This window comes from Globicephala melas, chromosome 10 (genome assembly GCF_963455315.2).
Source record: "Globicephala melas chromosome 10, mGloMel1.2, whole genome shotgun sequence".
NCBI lineage: Eukaryota > Metazoa > Chordata > Mammalia > Artiodactyla > Delphinidae > Globicephala > Globicephala melas.
In genome coordinates, this window is record NC_083323.1 from 94,286,935 (window position 1) to 94,304,975 (window position 18,041).

At 34.1% G+C, this 18,041-nt stretch overlaps 1 protein-coding gene across 1 annotated transcript; it reads right to left on the reverse strand.

Annotated features, from left to right (window-relative positions):
- Positions 1-11,824: 11,824 nt before the first annotated feature.
- LOC115840963 (natural killer cells antigen CD94) lies at positions 11,825-16,966 on the reverse strand. The gene is made up of 6 exons (XM_030834466.2): positions 16,864-16,966; positions 15,435-15,527; positions 15,225-15,287; positions 13,632-13,783; positions 12,759-12,862; positions 11,825-11,945 (listed from the first exon to the last, which is right to left on the reverse strand). The coding sequence occupies exons 1-6, from the start codon at positions 16,892-16,894 to the stop codon at positions 11,825-11,827; spliced, it is 564 nt and encodes a 187-aa protein (XP_030690326.2). The 5' UTR covers positions 16,895-16,966.
- Between the last annotated feature and the right edge of the window lie 1,075 nt (positions 16,967-18,041).

An 18,041-nucleotide genomic window follows, 5' to 3' on the forward strand; every position in this document is an offset into this window, starting at 1 on the left:
TGCAAATTACATATTAATTTAAAACCATATGCTTATGTCTATGCCTTTAATAGATTGTGGACAATTCGATGATAGGGATTGTGCTATATACTTTATTAAACTATGTATATCCATTGCCAAACAATATGCTTGACACACAGAAATCCTTAACAGATACTAGCTCAAACAAGAAACAAGAAACAGCCTTCATGAAAATACAGCAGTTTCCTATTTGTATGTTTATTTATATATTCTGTTGTGCTTTGATGTTGTTAATTCTGTGTAAAATAATGGAGAAAAAAATTAATGCAGTTTAAAAAGGCTCCAGGAGATGGGCTAACACCACAGAAGGAACATTGTAAGCTTTTAGTAGTTATTTTCAAACTCTCCAAGAGGATAATGTGAGAACTGTAGAGCTTAAATTGAATGCATTTTTATTCTTGTGTACACAAATGAATCTACTGGGAACAAATGAAGAAGCAATACATCAATTAGAATTTGACCAACTGCTATTAGGTGCATTTAAAAAAAAAGTTGTGACTTGGGAGACCTTGGTTCTACCTAGATCTTCAACTAATGAGCCTTTTTCTTTGGGAAAAGTGCTGTCTTATTCCTAACTCTATGTCCTTGGGCACCTGAGATAAGTACTGTCCAAATTTCATGATATTTACACAATTCTACTATTCTTTGATATTTAAAGTACTGAAGTAAACACAAAATCCACTTGGATGCAAGATGCAGAAGTTGTAAATAGCATCTTTCTTTTTTTCCATGAATGTGGAGATTACTGCTGTGGCAGGAAGTGTAAGGTCAAATGGCAAATAAACAAGCAATCAAACAAAAATAACTAGGATGCTAATAGAAATTTGAAGTCCTCTAATTTGTAAGTCACGCATGTGATTCACTTGAGAGCAATTTTGAAAAGAGTTACTATTTACATGCTGTTTATTCTCAAATTCTAAGTTAATACCACAGGAGGAGAAAAGTTTTCAGTTTCATTATATCATATAGATGGATATTAAACAAACAATGAAGTTTTCTAGCATGGCCTAAGTGAATATAATGAAAATATTTCTTTGTGAAAGAAATGACATCTCAGTAGAATTGTTTATTTTTAGAATTACAGAAGGTTTCAACCGAGATGGGGCCAAGAAATTATTTATCCATTACAAGCTCAGGCAACTGTGTCAAGCAGTATCAGTTAGTTGCCAAGATGGTGATCTCTTCTCTTTCCCTCCCTGCTCAAGTTCAAGATTTATGAATTACCTGCCTTGTGTTCATTCTACTACAATGTACTAGTTGGCAGCATACGTTCCTTGCACAGTACGTAATACCCACTAAGTGTTCTGAATAAATATTTAGGTTCTGAATAAATATTTTTTCAAGTGTGTTTGCAGATTTTCCACTTTTTTATCACTCAGCATTTCAATTCTGCTTCAATATGCCCATGCATATCCAGACTCAGCTCTGTTTCTCCCTGTCCCATTTATTCACTTCATTGCTCATGTGAATTTTAGAATCTTTTTGTCATGTCTCTTATTAATCCAAACACATTTACAGAAAAGTCAAGACTACAAAAGTTTCCCTTGGTCATGGCCATACATCATATGCTTGTGTTTCTAGGCAACTGTCCAGTAAACATCCCTGACCACATCTACTTTTAGAGTCGCAGCTTGAAGTCAGTATCCTGCCCAGAGGACTGTTTCTCACCACAAAATTGCATTGTGCCTCACTACCTTCTCCCCTTATGGTACACAGGAAGAGCTTAATACAGGCTCAGTCATGTTAACCAGACTGTTATTTACTGGCCAAGAAGGCCTGTGGATTAGGCCGTGGTGGTTTTTCTCACTTAACGAATTTAGTTTCTGCATAGTTTGTGGAAGTGGTGGCAGTTAGATGACTTGAACCCAGGCTGTTTGCAAAGCATTGTAAATTTCTAGATCCAGTAGTTTTAAAAGGTCAGATAAATATGTCCTTATGCAACCTATACATGTACTTTTGTACTCAAATTACTCTTTCTGCATAAATTCATTTTGTTGGTTTTATTCCATTTATTAGAAGGTATGTTTTCTGAAGGCAATGTCATGTCTTTCTGCAATTTCACATGTCACTGAAACATCACTACTCTTCAGCACATCCTCAATAAATGTTCCATGATGACAGATGCAAGGTGAATATATGTTTAGCATTGAAAAAGATTTTGGAATTTCTTTGTACATATTGTCTCTCTTTTTTTTTTTTTTTTTTTTTTGCGGTACGCGGGCCTCTCACTGCTGTGGCCTCTCCCGTTGTGGAGCACAGGCTCCGGACGCGCAGGCTCAGCAGCCATGGCTCACGGGCCCAGCCGCTCCGCGGCACGTGGGATCTTCCCGGACCGGGGCACGAACCCGTGTCCCCTGCATCGGCAGGCGGACTCTCAACCACTGTGCCACCAGGGAAGCCCTATATTGTCTCTTTATACAAGTAAGTTTTTGTAACCTCTCCCCTGCCTTTTAAGTTTTTTAACTCACCATCCTAACGCAGAATATATCTCTTTAAGAATCCTTAAAGAAGGATGTTAACTAGATGTTGTGGTGATCATTTTTCAGTATATACAAATATCGAATCATTATGTCATATATTTAAAACTAATATAATGTTATATGCCAATCACGCCTCAATTAATTTATTAAAAACACTTTGCCCCCCCCCCACTTCAAAGAAAAAGAATCATTTCCTCACTCCATCAATTGATGTAGCAGGGCTTTTCATATGACACCATAGCTCTCCGTGCTCAGCTGTATCTATTTCCAGAAACTGTACCTGTAGGTATGTTTTGTGACTTTCCCACAGGACTCTAAGTTCTTATTTGAACTAAATGAAATAGTAGAATATTCAGATGTTCTGTTTCTTCCCTATTGCTATCTCTTTTTCTTGGTCTTTTATTTAAGAGACACATAATATCAGTTAAATATAAAGCCACTAGGGCTTCCCTGGTGGCGCAGTGGTTGGGAGTCCGCCTGCCGATGTAGGGGACACGGGTTCGTCCCCCAGTCCGGGAAGATTCCACATGCCGCGGAGCAGCTGGGCCCGTGAGCCATGGCCGCTGAGCCTGCGCGTCTGGAGCCTGTGCTTCGCAACGGGAGAGGCCACAACAGTGAGAGGCCCGCGTACCGCAAAAAACAAACAAACAAACAAACAAAAAAAACCACTAACATAAAAAATAGCTCTTCAACTAAGTGTGATTTAGATTTCCCCATAAAAAGCCCACATTCATTTCCTTTTATAAACCAAATATTTTTTTAAAATGTGGTTGTAAATGTCAGCCTACATTTCATATATAGAGATCTAATTTTACTCTAAAATAGTCAATGGAAAATGTGGATTAGCTGAAAAGAATTTTGCTCAAAGACTGTCAGAAGATAACATTATTCTTTTTTCCTTCACCTTGTTTCATATTCACTTATCTTGTTTATTCTTGAACTTGTTTCACACTTTCTTGTCCATTTTTCTATCACCTACACTAAAATGTAAACTCCATGATGGCAAGAAATTTTGCCTAGATTGTTTAACATTTTCAAGGCTTAGAAAAGCACCCAGCAAATAGTTGTCCCTAAAAAACCTATGTTGAATAAAATTGTTTATTGTCCAAGTTGAAACATATCAACAAATTTGCTTTCCTTATTTCCTTAGTATATTTTTAAGAATTTTGACTTTGATATCTTACTTTTCCTTAAAATTTTATGATGTTTTGTTATCTTACTTTATACTTTATCTCAATGTTTTGAATAAATGAAAATAAATAAAATATATACTGAATCAATCTTATAAATTGATATCAACTCTCATATATTATTTTTTTAATGCACACCAGGGTTGTGATTTAAGTTCCTAATTGTTCTGCATATGATGTATATACAGTAGAGATTCAAGTGTGTGTTTTTATGTTGGCATAAAAAATTTCACAGCAGTAATTATTTAATAGTATCTCATTTCCTACTTTATCTGCAATGCTACCTCATCTGTTTTTTCATCTATTCACATGGCTTTTCATTGTCTGTATCTTTTCTCTTTCAATTTATCGGATTTGTCTACGTTCTCATGTCACTTTGTTGTAATGGACATAGCTTTAGCAAAGGTCTTAAAAATTAGTAGGACAAGTCCCTCACCATTTTTTCTTCTTCAATAGTGATACGTCTACTCTTGGATTTTGCATTAATGAACATAGGATAACCTGGGATATTAATTGGAATTAAATTGAATCTCTAAAATATTTTAGGATTAATTGACATCGTTATTAGATTCAGTGGTCCTATCAAAATTTAGTTGTTTTTGAAAATATTTCTATACAATTATACAATAAGTTCAATATAGATCTTGTCTATTCCTGTTAGATTTACTCATAAGTACCTTACAGTGTTTCTGTTGTGGTTGTTAAGTTACTTAATTATTTCTGTTTATTATTGAACTTTAATAGTATTTGCAAATTAATGTTACATTCAGTTATACTAATATTATTTCTATTAACTGGTCATTAAATTATATTTTTATGTTCTATGTGGATAAATATATCATCAGAAAAAAAATTTTTTAAGTCCTTTTCTTTTTAATTTCCTATGGTGGTCTTAAATGTGCTGGAGAATCTCCTCAATGATATTGAAAAGAAGTGGTATTATTATCATTTTGTCTTAATGATTTTCTAAAAAGCTACTAATACCTCTAGGTTAAGAATGATGTTTATACAGATTCTGATATACATGCTAAAGATTGTTTTTATCATGAAAAGCTGTTGAATTATAATAAATATGCATTCCATCTGGGTATATTCATCTTTTATTTCTTTAATCTACTGTTTGGAGCAAATTTCATTTAACAATTTTTCTTCCAAAATAAAATTATTATTACAAGGCTGAAATAAACTCAATTTGGTCATCTATAGACTAGACAGTTTTATGTACTGTTTGATTTGGTTTGGTACTGTTTTAGGATTTTGTGACAATTTTCACAGTAAGATTGACTTTTCCTTTTCCTGTTAACACATTCTCATCTAATTTGGACATCAACACAACTCTAGTCGTAGTGAAAAAAAATAGCAACAATTCCTTTCTCCCCTATAGTTTAGGAAAGTTTTTATGTTTTAATTATTTCTTCCTTGAAAGTTTATTATTTCTCTCCTGTAAAAATATTTGGCTTGGGTTTCCCTGGTGGCGCGGTGGTTGAGAGTCCGCCTGCCGATGCAGGGGACGCGGGTTCGTGCCCCGGTCCGGGAGGATCGCACGTGCCGCGGAGCGGCTGGGTCCGTGAGCGTGCGCGGCCAGAGCCTGTGCTCCGCAACGGGTGAGGCCACGGCAGTGAGGGGCCCGCGTACCGCAAAAAAAAAAAAAAAAAAAAAAAAAAAAAATTGGCTTTTGTGTTATCCCTATAGGAAGATTTTAAATAATGTATTGATTTCATAAAAATTATTATAGCTTTATCAAACTTTGCAGAATTGACTTTTACCTATGTTAAATTATCTCACACATATTGTACATAGTAAATAGTTACAGTGTCTATGTAATTGTTCTATTGACTAAAAATTATTGCTTGATAATTCTCTTATTGACTGAATAGGTTGTGGATTTACTGGTTGAAGTTCTGTTTTCAGAAGCGCATGTTCAGTGAAAGTTCATATGAATGACTCCTTCTTAAGCTGTTTCCCTTTAGAGTCGTTTTTTGGTTTTCTTTTTCAAATTGCCCCATCTAATTTATAATAATAATAAAGATAATGATTGTTACTATTCTGTAGAATATAACATTATAAAGAAGCACCAATACTTATTTTTAAATAAACTTTTTATCTTAGAATAGTCTTAAATTTACAGAAAAAGTGCAAAAGTAGTACAGAGTGTTCCCATACACCCAGTGTCCAGTTTCTCTTTTTATTAACAGCTTACATTAGCGTGGTGCAGTTTTCACAATGAATGAACTGATATATTATTATTAATGAACATACTTTACTTGTATTTCTTTAGTTTTTACCTAATATCCATTTTCTCTTCCATTATGCCATCCAGGATACCATGCTACTTTTAGTCATTCAGTCTATTTAAACTCCTTTTGGCTGTCATCATTTCTTAATATAACAAAAATTATAAATAGCTAAAAATGAGAGCATTAAGACATTAGTTGATTATGTTACTATTCTGGTAAGGGATTTGGAGCTATTGTTCTGAGCAATAAAGAGAGAGTAATATAATGAGTGGTGTACACAAGGAAGAAGGAGAAAAGAGCCCTATTTAGGAGCAGAGGTAGATCTGAGAGACTCACATACATCATAACTGAAATAATATTGGTCACAAGTTGATAATTATTTAAATTAGGCATATGATGATTCATCATGGAATTTTTATCTTGTATACACTTATATTTTCATTATTAAAAGGTCATATAAATACACACATATGCATATATACGTATGTATGCATATACATGTACCTATGTAGTATATATATGAAAGCTATCTCTCTGTTGTTTCAGCTTATATGATACAGCATACTTAATTCCACTCAAACTTATAAAAGCCTATGCACAAAATGATTAAGAAGTTTAATTTTTTCTCTATTTTTTCCACAAAGTACTTATAACCGTATTTTATTACAAATTTTTCACTTTTGAAAAAAATTCAGAAAGAGATTATGTGATCCCACCATTTGTTTCTTAAAACTCTGGTGACTTCTTATCACTGAATTCACCATTTTTAAGTCCTAAAGTGATGTTGGGACCTAACATTTATTCCACCAAAAAGGGAAATTTTCTGTGTCGTGAGAGGTGGAAGCACTGTGGTTTGTGCTATGCTTTTTCAACAGAAAGATGAGATTAGAATAACACTTGTCATATCCTTCTCAGGGATCAGAATTGACTGGATATTGCTAGTATCAAATCTAAATCAGGAACTCAGGACATGTCTAATTTTTTCAGGAGGCTCTTATCCACAAGAATCAGGACCTTCCTTCTCTAATCAGGTGTGTGTCTGTGTGTGTTTGTGTGTGTGTTTCTAACAACTATTGTTTAATAAATAAGAAACTCTTGAGGTTTTAACCTCAAGAAAATTTCTAAAAATATATGCACTATAACGTAATTCTAATTGTTTCTTAAGTGTTTGAATTGACTTACTGAAGGCAATGAATACTTGTTACTTCTGAGGTATATTCTGCTCCACTTTATTTAATGATAGGTAAGTAGGATATACTTACTGAAGAATCAGAAGTTATGATATTACTATAAGATGTGACACACAACCTTACTTTCAAAATGAAACAAATTATTTTCATTGTTTCCAACTATCATGATCAAATGTAGAACAGTTTATATTTTTAAAAATCTAAGCACTATGCGCATTTATTAAACACCTTTTATTTTTTCCTGAGAGCTCTGCTAGGCAATGTTAAGATGTTACTATATTAACAAATGTGAGATTAGTTTTGTTAATGATGACAACGATAACTTGTAAATGATGACAACGATGTGGACAGAACTTTAATTAAAGTATACTAGAAAAACTCATTCAACAAAAATTCATATATCCTACCCAGACTTACCTTGCAAAGAAAGCAATTACCACCAATAAAGTTACCACCAAATAAAATAAGACGACTATAAATAAAAAACTGTGTGTGGGGCTTCCCTGGTGGCGCAGTGGTTGAGAGTCTGCCTGCCGATGCAGAGGACACGGGTTCGTGCCCCGGTCCGGGAGGATCCCACATGCCGCGGAGTGGCTGGGCCCGTGAGCCATGGTCGTTGAGCCTGTGCTCCGCAACGGGGAGAGGCCGCAACAGTGAGAGGCCCGTGTACCGCAAAAAAAAAAAAAAAAAACAAAAAAAACTGTGTGTGTTATCATTCACTATCAGTGATGAAAAACATCTTTAAGTATCTTAGTGTAGGTGAACTAAAAACAGCTATTACATTTTTTAACATTTTGTTTTTTATTTTATAGTAAGAGAAAATTTAAAAGTAATTTTACCTGGCTCTATATGAATTCTCATTTCCATTCTTTCCTTTTTCATGTCTGCATGGGTGAAAGTTTTCTGTATTCTCACTTTTCTAATCTAAATATATCAACTCACCCCAAGGAGAGGAAACAGGAAAAAAATTCACATTTTTATTTTATTCAGTAATCCTTTGTAAAAAATGAAGCATTTGGATTCATCTGTGGGATAGATGGGCAGTCATAATTCTATGATGGGGTTGGTCCGAGATCCGTGGGCCCATCACAGCGTGGGTACGTACTTTCCACATAAATGTAGTTTGGTCTTTCTGTACAATTTTAAGATACCCAGAATTTGATACAAGCATATAAGTCATAGAAAAGTAATTTACTATGATTCACTTATGTTCATTTTATATTATGGTCATGTTATATTTTAAATCCTGGCTTCAAAAACTTGAAAGGTTTTTTCCTCCTTCATTTCAATAACTACCTAAAGGAATGTATCTCACAATTTGAGATAACAGCCTTAGTATTTGGAGTTAGAACTGGGTTTTAATCAAAATTTTACCAGTCTCTAGCTTTGAGATCTGGGACAATAACAGCCTCTATGGACTTGCGTTTCCTTTTCTATTAAATAGAGGTATAAGACATGCCATATTTACCTTAGTGGATTTCTATGATATTCAACTCAAGTGACATAAATTTAAAAGTGCTTTTTTAACTAAAAATATTATAAATTACTCATAGCTGATAGGTTGATACTGAATAAGCAGTATGATTTTGGCCGCCTAAGATTTAATTTCTTCACCCATAAAATAATAATAAATATTTACCTAAATAATACATAAATAAGAAATAAAATAATACCCACATTTTCCACATACTTAATAATGAAGTTTAAATTAAATTACATATTGTATGTATAAACTAAAAAAAGTTTTAGTTTAATTTTAGGTGCAAAAGGTAATTCATATTCACATTTCATTTATAAAAGGCTCTTACATATTCAGTAGTGATTATTTCAAAAAGAAAAAAAATTATTTTTCACTCGTGTTGTTCAGAGGCGAGATTCTTTACTTGTCTTTTTCCTAAAATTTTAGAACCTACTATTTTATTCTTTGTAAGTCCTTCACTATAAAGAACTTTACTACATGATTTACATTATTGATACAAGATGCATTTCATTTTCTTTTACTTTTTAAAATACCCACACCAGGTTTTGTTAATATTCTTTGTCTTCCTCCCTCCCTCCCTCTCCCCCTTTTTTTCTGTCTTTCTCCGTTTCTTTCTTTGTTTCTTTTCTTCTTCTTGCAATTTGTGAAATTATTAACTTAGTAAACGTGGCTCTGTGAATTAAACACATGTCTAATGCCCTAGATCCCTGTCTTTTTCATGATAGTGTCTTTATTTTTATGTTATATTTCATTACACATTAAGAATTAACTTATTTTAGGGCTTTCCTGGTGGCACAGTGGTTGAGAGTCCGCCTGCCGATGCAGGGGACACGGGTTCGCGTCCTGCTCCGGGAATATCCCACATGCCGCGGAGCAGCTGGGCCCGTGAGCCATGGCCGCTGAGCCTGCGCGTCCGGAGCCTGTGCTCTGCAACGGGAGAGGCCACAACAGTGAGAGGCCCGCGTACCGCAAAAAAAAAAAAAAAAAAAAAAAAAAAATGTTGTTCCCATCCCAAGGACTACAAAGATATTTTCAGGATGAAAGAAAATAGAATGCAGGTAAGAGTGGCAGAAAAAATAATAAAAATGAAATGGGTCAGATGGTCCTGGATTGACTGTGATTAGTATGATGGGGCCAGATGTGAGCAGGCCACTGCCATGGGTGACCAGTACTCTTCATTCAAATCAGCACTTTCCATCACAATGCCCTGAAAAGATATGGGAGCTTAAAAAAACATCTGAGCTATAATTGGGTGGCAACAGGAATTTTCTTCCCTCCATGGAGACAATTTTGACATAGATTACTCTCTGAAATTAGACATCATCTGTCATATTTAACACCTTCCGTTCCCTCATTGTTCTTGCAGCATTGTAATAAATGTTCATGAGTTCTCAGGAAAAAAAAAAAAAGGCTGATTGAACTCTGGACACTTCATAGTGTAATGATATGAAAGTAACAATTTGAACCTATACTTTAATGTGGCTAAATAAATACAGTTGAGATTCATCCTGGACAAAAATTATGAAAATAGACTATCCTTGGTTCATTACAGAGAAAACTACTCTAGGTAGGAAAAAACAAAGAAACATACAAAAAACTCAGAGGAAATTTTTGTGGGAAGAGGACAGATTGATGGGACAGTTGGAACAGAAAAGTATTTATTTTCATTATAAGGTTGCCTATAATGTTCTTCTTAAATTCAATTAAACTATATTATTATGAAAATCACATGGACAGCACAGGCAAAACATTTCAAATATCTAGAAAGTGCAATGCATGTTCACTTAGTCCAAGTTAAACATTTGAAAGATGTTATAGTCTATCCTGAATTTTGCATAGTATAACTTAAGTGCATTTTTCCTAAGTCAACCTGCATACAAGAATGTGAAGAGTTCAAGTTGTAGTACTATTATATTTATATTTTGAGAAATAAAACATAAGAGGCTCTTTCCTCTTCCTGACTCTTTGTATTTTAAAAATCAACTTTGGGTTCTTAATTATTATTATTTAATTAAAATATAAAACTAGAGAGCAAATATAGATGTCAATACACAATTTTTAAGATGTAGATGCAACAATTACAAAAAGGGAATTGGCTTTTGATATCTGTGAGGTTGGGAAAATCTCTTCCAGGTCAGACGGGCATCAGAACTCATTGTGTTCCCACCCTTTCTTTTACCTATTTAGAAATCCTTCAATAAAATGAGCTAGCCCCTCCTCCACCCCCCCCCCAAAAAAAGGGTAATTATTGGGTTGGCCCAAAAGTTCATTTGGGTTTTTCTGTAACATCTTACAGTATTTAGTTTTTGGTACATACTTTTAGGAAAAGGCTTTGGGGACTGGCTAGAGATTAAAATCTTCAATGTACATGTAAGAATGGCTTTTTTTTTACTGATGGATAAGCATAGGCAAGAAAGATAGGTGGAGTAAAGAAATAAGTATTATAAATTTATATGATCAGGGCTTAGATGCCCTTACCTCTTGCAAAATATGAAAGCAATCACGTGAGACCATATATTTGGCCAGAGACTTCCAACTGTTCTGCAGAACTCTGTAGCATCAAGAGAAGACACACAAATGTGTTCCCCTCTGAGGCCAGGTGACACATATGAAGAAACTATTATATGGCACTTCCAGCTCTAAATTAGAACATATAGATGTATAGAAATCCAGAAAGAACTGAAAAGGAACACTAAAATTATTTTTACTTCCGGAAAAAGAGAGATGAGGATGGGACTTCTCAACTCAGTACGCCACACAAAGGACTGATACGATGTGATATATATTATTTGGCATGAATTAAGTTTTATTTAAATGTCTGCAGAGAGTTTCCAAGAATATATGCATAAACTATTAAATCCACTCTTTACCATATACATTAATATTCATGAAATTACTTGTCTGGACTATAATTTTAGGTGTAGGCACACCTTTCATCCATTTTAAGACACACGGCAAAATTTAAAAATTATAACTATATATGATGATGTATGTTAATCAGACCTAGTGTCTAGTTATTGTTATGTTGTATACTTGAAGCTAATGTAATATGTCAATTATATCTTGATAAAAAATTTAAACACATTTTCAAATACATGAAAATTATGATTGATAAGACACAATTTGAAACATTTTACAGATCCCAGAAGTAGGTAGTTAGTAATATATGTTACCATTCTAAGTATACTGAATCTTCATTGCACACCCCTTCTGCCCCAAGAGACATCTAAATAAGCTGTTGCTTACAGACATAACGATATTGACTCCCACAGTCTGTATCCAAAACTTCTCTGCTTGGGCCGTATATTATGCAGTTCTTTGGATTTAGAGGGTGAAAGGATGGAAATCTGTAATGAAGAATAATGTTTTAATATATTGGGAAAAGGAAATGAGAATGTTCAAGGATGATGTTTTTGTTAAATGATAGAACTACAGACATTTTAAAAGCATTTTAATGAGATATTACCACATTGAGACATTATCTTTTTTCATTCAAGTCAGTTTTCACAATTTCAGAGTACAATGTTACAAAAACTCGGCTATTGCATCAATAATCAATAGCAATGAAGTTGGGGATTTTTTTGTTTTTGCTGTTGTTTTTAATGGTTTTGGTATGTTATATACTTTACTTCTAAGATGCATCTGCTAATCTAGTCTAGGGAAAAAATCAGAGCATAAAACCTGTCATTGTATGATACTGTAAATCCCATGTTTATGAATGAAAATGAGATTTGAAGATTACAAATACACAGAAAATAAGCCCAGAATGTTTGAAATATGGGATGATGCTGAGAATATTGGGCTCCACCAGAATAAGGAAAATAGTGGATATACTCTTTTCTCTGGATGGCTTTTGTGTATGTGAGAATCTGTATATGTACATACATATCCAAGTGCTTGTACCAAGGCAGGAAATAAAAGCATATATCAAAAGCTCTTTTAGAGTCACAAGTACACTAACTTCATGTCACTTGAGCATACACTTGGGTGTTGTGGTTGGGACTAAAATTGTTATTCTGTTGTATCAATTCTCTTTTCTGTATTCTCACGTCCTAAACAGGATATCTTACCTACAGTGTTCCTGGATGTTACGTTCTCTGATCAGATCTAAGGATAAACTCAAAAAGAACAGAAAAAGGTTTTGAGTGCCAGAAACTTACAGATCTTGGGAGACAGTAGAATTATCCTCCCACAACCAGGCATGATGTTCTTCACTGTAAGAGAGTCCAATCCAGTAATAATAGGAAATGAAGTCCACAAAATGCTGTTTGGAAACAAAGACCAACATATTAATCTATTTTGAATCTACTCTAGGGATCAGGTACTTTTAAGAAAGTCAGTGTCTATTATTCAGATTCAGTTTTTCAATTATACAAACTAAAATCATTTTTAACTTTTAATTTAGGAGGTATAGTCAAGCCACATGCCTCATAGTTCTCATTCATCAGGCCCATTCATTTATGGAGGAAAACGTACCACAAAATCTCACTTCTTGAAAGAATGAAAAACGTCATAAAGGGAATTAGAGCTTTCATGGAACACTTCCTTCACAGGGGATCAGCAATCAAATTTGATCCCAAACCAACAGTATCTTGAGGGATAAATCTTAGCACAGGTTCTGCATGGAGCTAGAGAAAATTTTCACTTTTTCTTAAGAGTTGGGTAATTGTTTTATAATATTCTTCATATTCATTCCAAGAGTGATAACAAAAGCTATATAATTACAAAACAAATTATAAATTCAATTAATGAACTAAAAATTCAAAGTCCTTTGAATAAAAATAATGATCTATTATTTATTCTTTGAATTCTCTCTAAAAAGTTTCTTGTACTTTATCTGTCACATTCCTATAATGTAAATCTTTGAGAAATTTTGTGTAGATTGTTTGACTGTTTCAAAGTGTAGGAAATTAGTTCAAATATAACTGCCTATTTACTATCTGATTAAAGACTTGAATCAAAGTATTCAGCTTACTTAGATAATATTTTCCTAGGTCAAAAAAATTGTAGAAAAATCAGAATTAAATACATGCCAGTTCATTTCTGTTTTGTATCTGAAGTAGACTGGAATTCTGAGAAACACAAAAATTTCTACTGTCTTTCCATGTTTTTGATTCACTAGAAAGGAAGTAACAGCTGCATTGGTAGCCAATCCACTTTTCTCGGCAAGAACAGCTGCCAGATCCTAAGAGAAAAAACAAAACATGACTTGATGACATTGGTGATTCCGTTGTTTTCAGTGCTATTTACTCATTTGTTATTTAATGTTTTCTACAACTATTCTTTGAGAATTTACTGCATACACCACAGTTCAGGGGATATTAATCTGAATGACTCAGACATGACCCTTCTTCCTCATGAAGATTATATTCTAGAGATAGAGACAGAATTATACAAATTTCAGTCATTTATGAATTATATTTAATGATAATTTGTGTAAGTATACACAAGAAATTCAGTATGTTAAAATACTGTGTAGCAGAGTATAGGATGGGGGGCGGTTAGCAGAACCTCTTTTGAGGAAGTGACCCAAAGTTGATCTCTGCTGTGTAATTAAAAGTGAACTAGATAAAAGAGATATTTAAAGGAGGAAAGCATTTTAGCATATTTCCTGAGTCAGAAAATAATTCTGGATATTTTATTTCAAAATGAAGTTAATAAAGCACTTAGCTTGAAGTCTGACCGTCCAGTTTACTAGTGATAGTGTCTTCAACATTTACCATCCTCAGTGATAAAAGTCATATTATGTGGTAGGCACTCAAATCTTTGTCAAATGAGTGGTGCTGAGATTGTAGAGTTGAATGGGCTACCAGGGGCTGGGATGTGGGGGAAATGGGGAGCTGTTGGTCAAAAGGTACGAGCTTCCATTTAGAAGATGATTAAGTTTTAGGGATCTACTGTGCATCATTATAACTAGAGTTAACAGTACTGTATTATATACTTGGGAGAGTTGCTACAAGAGAGCTTCTTAAACATTCTCACCACAAAAAGACATGATAGTTGTGTGACATGATGGAGGTGTTAGTTAATGCTATGGTGGCAATAATATTGTAATAAGTGAATCATTGTACACTTTAAACTTACACGATGTCATATGTCAATTATATCTCAATAAAGTTGGAAAAACGCTGAGGGAAAAAAGATATGAATGAAGTGCTATATGAACACAGAAGATGATGAGACATCATTTAGGAAAAGATATGTTTAAAAATATCTTTGAGCTGACGTTCACTGGTTAAGTAGAGTTTAGAATTGCAGAAATCTCTGTGCTTCTTTCTGAGTTATGGAAGAAGCGGAGGTACAGGTAAAGAGGTATCAAAGTATGTGTTATGAAACACAAGCAGGCACTTAGGATCAGCTACAATATTTACTGTAATTTGCTTTTGTTACTTAAACATGAGCAGTCACATAGGAAAAATAGGTCACTTCCGGCTAATATTTTCCTTATTACTTAATATATAAATGACACACATTCAATGTAATTTAATAAACTAAGTTAGCAATAAAATGAGACTATCCTATAATTTCTATTACTAAGCATAATATCCCTTCATGCTTCTGTGTGAGAAAAACAAGAATATTTCATTCTCTAACAGCACTAAAGTTTTCCAAAGTATGGAACCCACCTTCCTGGAGATCTGTGGAGGGTCCTGGAGAGAATGTCGGCTGAACATTTTGTTTAGTAAATGCTGTAAGAAGTAATTAGAAATTTACTTCATCAGACACAGATTTATGAAATAACAAAATATTACACATTAGCAAAATGAAACCTTTATTGTAAGAAAGTTTCATCACAATTTTGATCTTTTTATATAGTCTTGATTAGAAAAACTTACAATTTTTCAACAAAACTCCCAAAACAGCCACCAACAAAAGGCACATTACTCCTAAGACCCCAGAAATCAGCCTCCATCGAGTGGTCTGAAAAGCTATAAAGAAAGAGAGATAGGGTAAAGATTTAAAGAACAAACACAGGAGCTGAAGTTCTTAAAAGCAGAAACCAGTGAGAGAATCCAAAAAGTTCCTTGGTTTAATAACCCCATAATTTTGTCAATGAAATGTTGGAAAATGAAGACATTCCATTTAGAACTCCACCCAATACCAAAAATTTTATATGATGTACTTTATTCTTCAGTGAGATTAGCCATACCTTTTCCTCTTTATCAGCTCTATCTTATCAAACTGTACTTACCACTTATTTTTAAATTTGACAAAGAAGCTTAGAGATCTGTAGTAAAAAGAGATCAACAGGCACCAAGTTCGGTCTTGTGGGCTGATATAACAAACTCTTAGTTTTGTAACAGCAACAAAAAAATCACAAGATAGAGAATCTGATTCCCATTAGGTAGCTGAGAAAATGTAGGATCCATTAATAATGTTATTTTCTCAAGGAATCAGAGCTATTAAGTACCCAAGTCAGAAATCAAATGAAAGTTTGTCTAGACCCAGAGTCTTTCATTTAAATGACATGTATTCCATCATTGTTACAATAATATTAATACTACTTGGGAGTGTGCCCTTCTGCTAATCTCAGTGTATTCGCTACTCTGAGAAATGTCAGGCTGCTCATAGCTTTGTAGAGGCTGTACTGTGAAGAGAAGACATGGTGTGATGAGAGGTTCCCCAACCAATGTAGCGCTAATAACTTGGGAACCTGAGTTCATTTCACAGTACATTGAATTATGATATGTAAAAAACCACTTTTTTACAGGAACCATTTTTAACATGTATTACGTCTTCTCATACCAAAAATTACTTGCTCACAGGCATTTCCCCTAAAATAATTTAGCACCAGGAGATTCTGCATTAACATTAGAGTACTCCCAAAGGGTGTCGTCATCCACAACAGTTCAATGTGTCAAACTGTTAATCTGGGTGGTTTGGGGGATGTCACAACACAAATGGTAAATTAAAAAAAAAAAACTTTTAAACATTTTGTTGATAATATTTAACATTCTCTATATATTTTCATGCTAGAATTATGTTGTTTATATTTTTCCTGGTAAATTCAGATGCCAATCAGAATTTAGAGCTATCCCTGTCAGAATCCATTCTTTAAACCTGTTGGAAAAATCTTTACAAAATCATTTTTAAGTTACAGAATGAAGAATCAGAAAAATGAAATTAAAGTAGAAAGTACAGATACATGGGGAACCTAAAAATGTATACTTTTGTCCTACAGCGTTGCCTCAAATTAGCCATACCCACAAGATATTTTTCCTGGTTATTTTAATTTTTTCATTTTATGACTTGGGCTGCACATACCTGCCATATGAAATGTTGTTCCAGTGTTCATGCAGGAAAGGCACGATGGCTGCTTGTTCAAGAACTGGGTTAGATCACGGAGCTGAGCTGTAGGCTAAGGAACCTGAAAGTTGTGTATGAAGAAATATTTTAAAAAAGAAAACTTGTGTATTCAAGTGTGCGTGCATCATCTGCTGATGAGACACAGATGTGTAGTATGAACAAGAAGCAGTAAAATCACTATCTTCTAAAATGTTTCTGGAACCACAATACAGGAAATTCTCACTGAACTTGTGCAATGCACACCCTTTGACTATCACAAAAGAAGGTGACAGGAAGTTTTTTTCATGTTTAATGGTAAATTTACTTGGTATAATAAAATTCCACACATAAGTTTCCTTTTTCTAAAATATTTATTTATTTACTTTTTATTTTTTTACATCTTTTTTTTTTAACATCTTTATTGGAGTATAATTGCTTTACAATGGTGTGTTAGTTTCTGCTTTATAACAAAGTGAATCAGTTATACATATACATATGTTCCCATATCTCTTCCCTCTTGCGTCTCCCTCCCTCCCACCCTCCATATCCCACCCCTCCAGGCGGTCACAAAGCACTGACCTGATATCCTTGTGCTATGCGGCTGCTTCCCACTAGCTATCTACCTTACGTTTGTTAGTGTATATATGTCCATGCCTCTCTCTCGCTTTGTCACAGCTTACCCTTCCCCCTCCCCATATCCTCAAGTCCATTCTCTAGTAGGTCTGTGTCTTTATTCCTGTCTTATCCCTAGGTTCTTCATGACATTTTTTTCCCTTAAATTCCATATATATGTGTTAGCATACGGTATTTGTCTTTCTCTTTCTGACTTACTTCACTCTGTATGACAGACTTTAGGTCTATCCACCTCATTACAAATAGCTCAGTTTCATATCTTTTTATAGCTGAGTAATATTCCATTGTATATATGTGCCACATCTTCTTTATCCATTCATCCGATGACGGACACTTAGGTTGTTTCCATCTCTGGGCTATTGTAGATAGAGCTGCAATGAACATTTTGGTACATGACTCTTTTTGAATTTTGGTTTTCTCAGGGTATATGCCCAGTAGTGGGATTGCTGGGTCATATGGTAGTTCTATTCGTAGTTCTTTAAGGAACCACCATACTGTTCTCCACAGTAGCTGTATAAATTTAC

Bases quoted from the DNA above. Each gene is read 5' to 3' on its own strand.
- LOC115840963 (XM_030834466.2), bottom strand. From the start codon at position 16,894: ATGAACACTGGAACAACATTTCATATGGCAG. The intron at 15,288-15,434 runs GTAAGTTTTTCT...TACTTCTTACAG, and splicing joins GGGAGTTTTGTTGAAAAATT to CATTTACTAAACAAAATGTT. The intron at 13,784-15,224 runs GTGGGTTCCATA...TTTTTCTCTTAG, and splicing joins CTCCACAGATCTCCAGGAAG to GATCTGGCAGCTGTTCTTGC.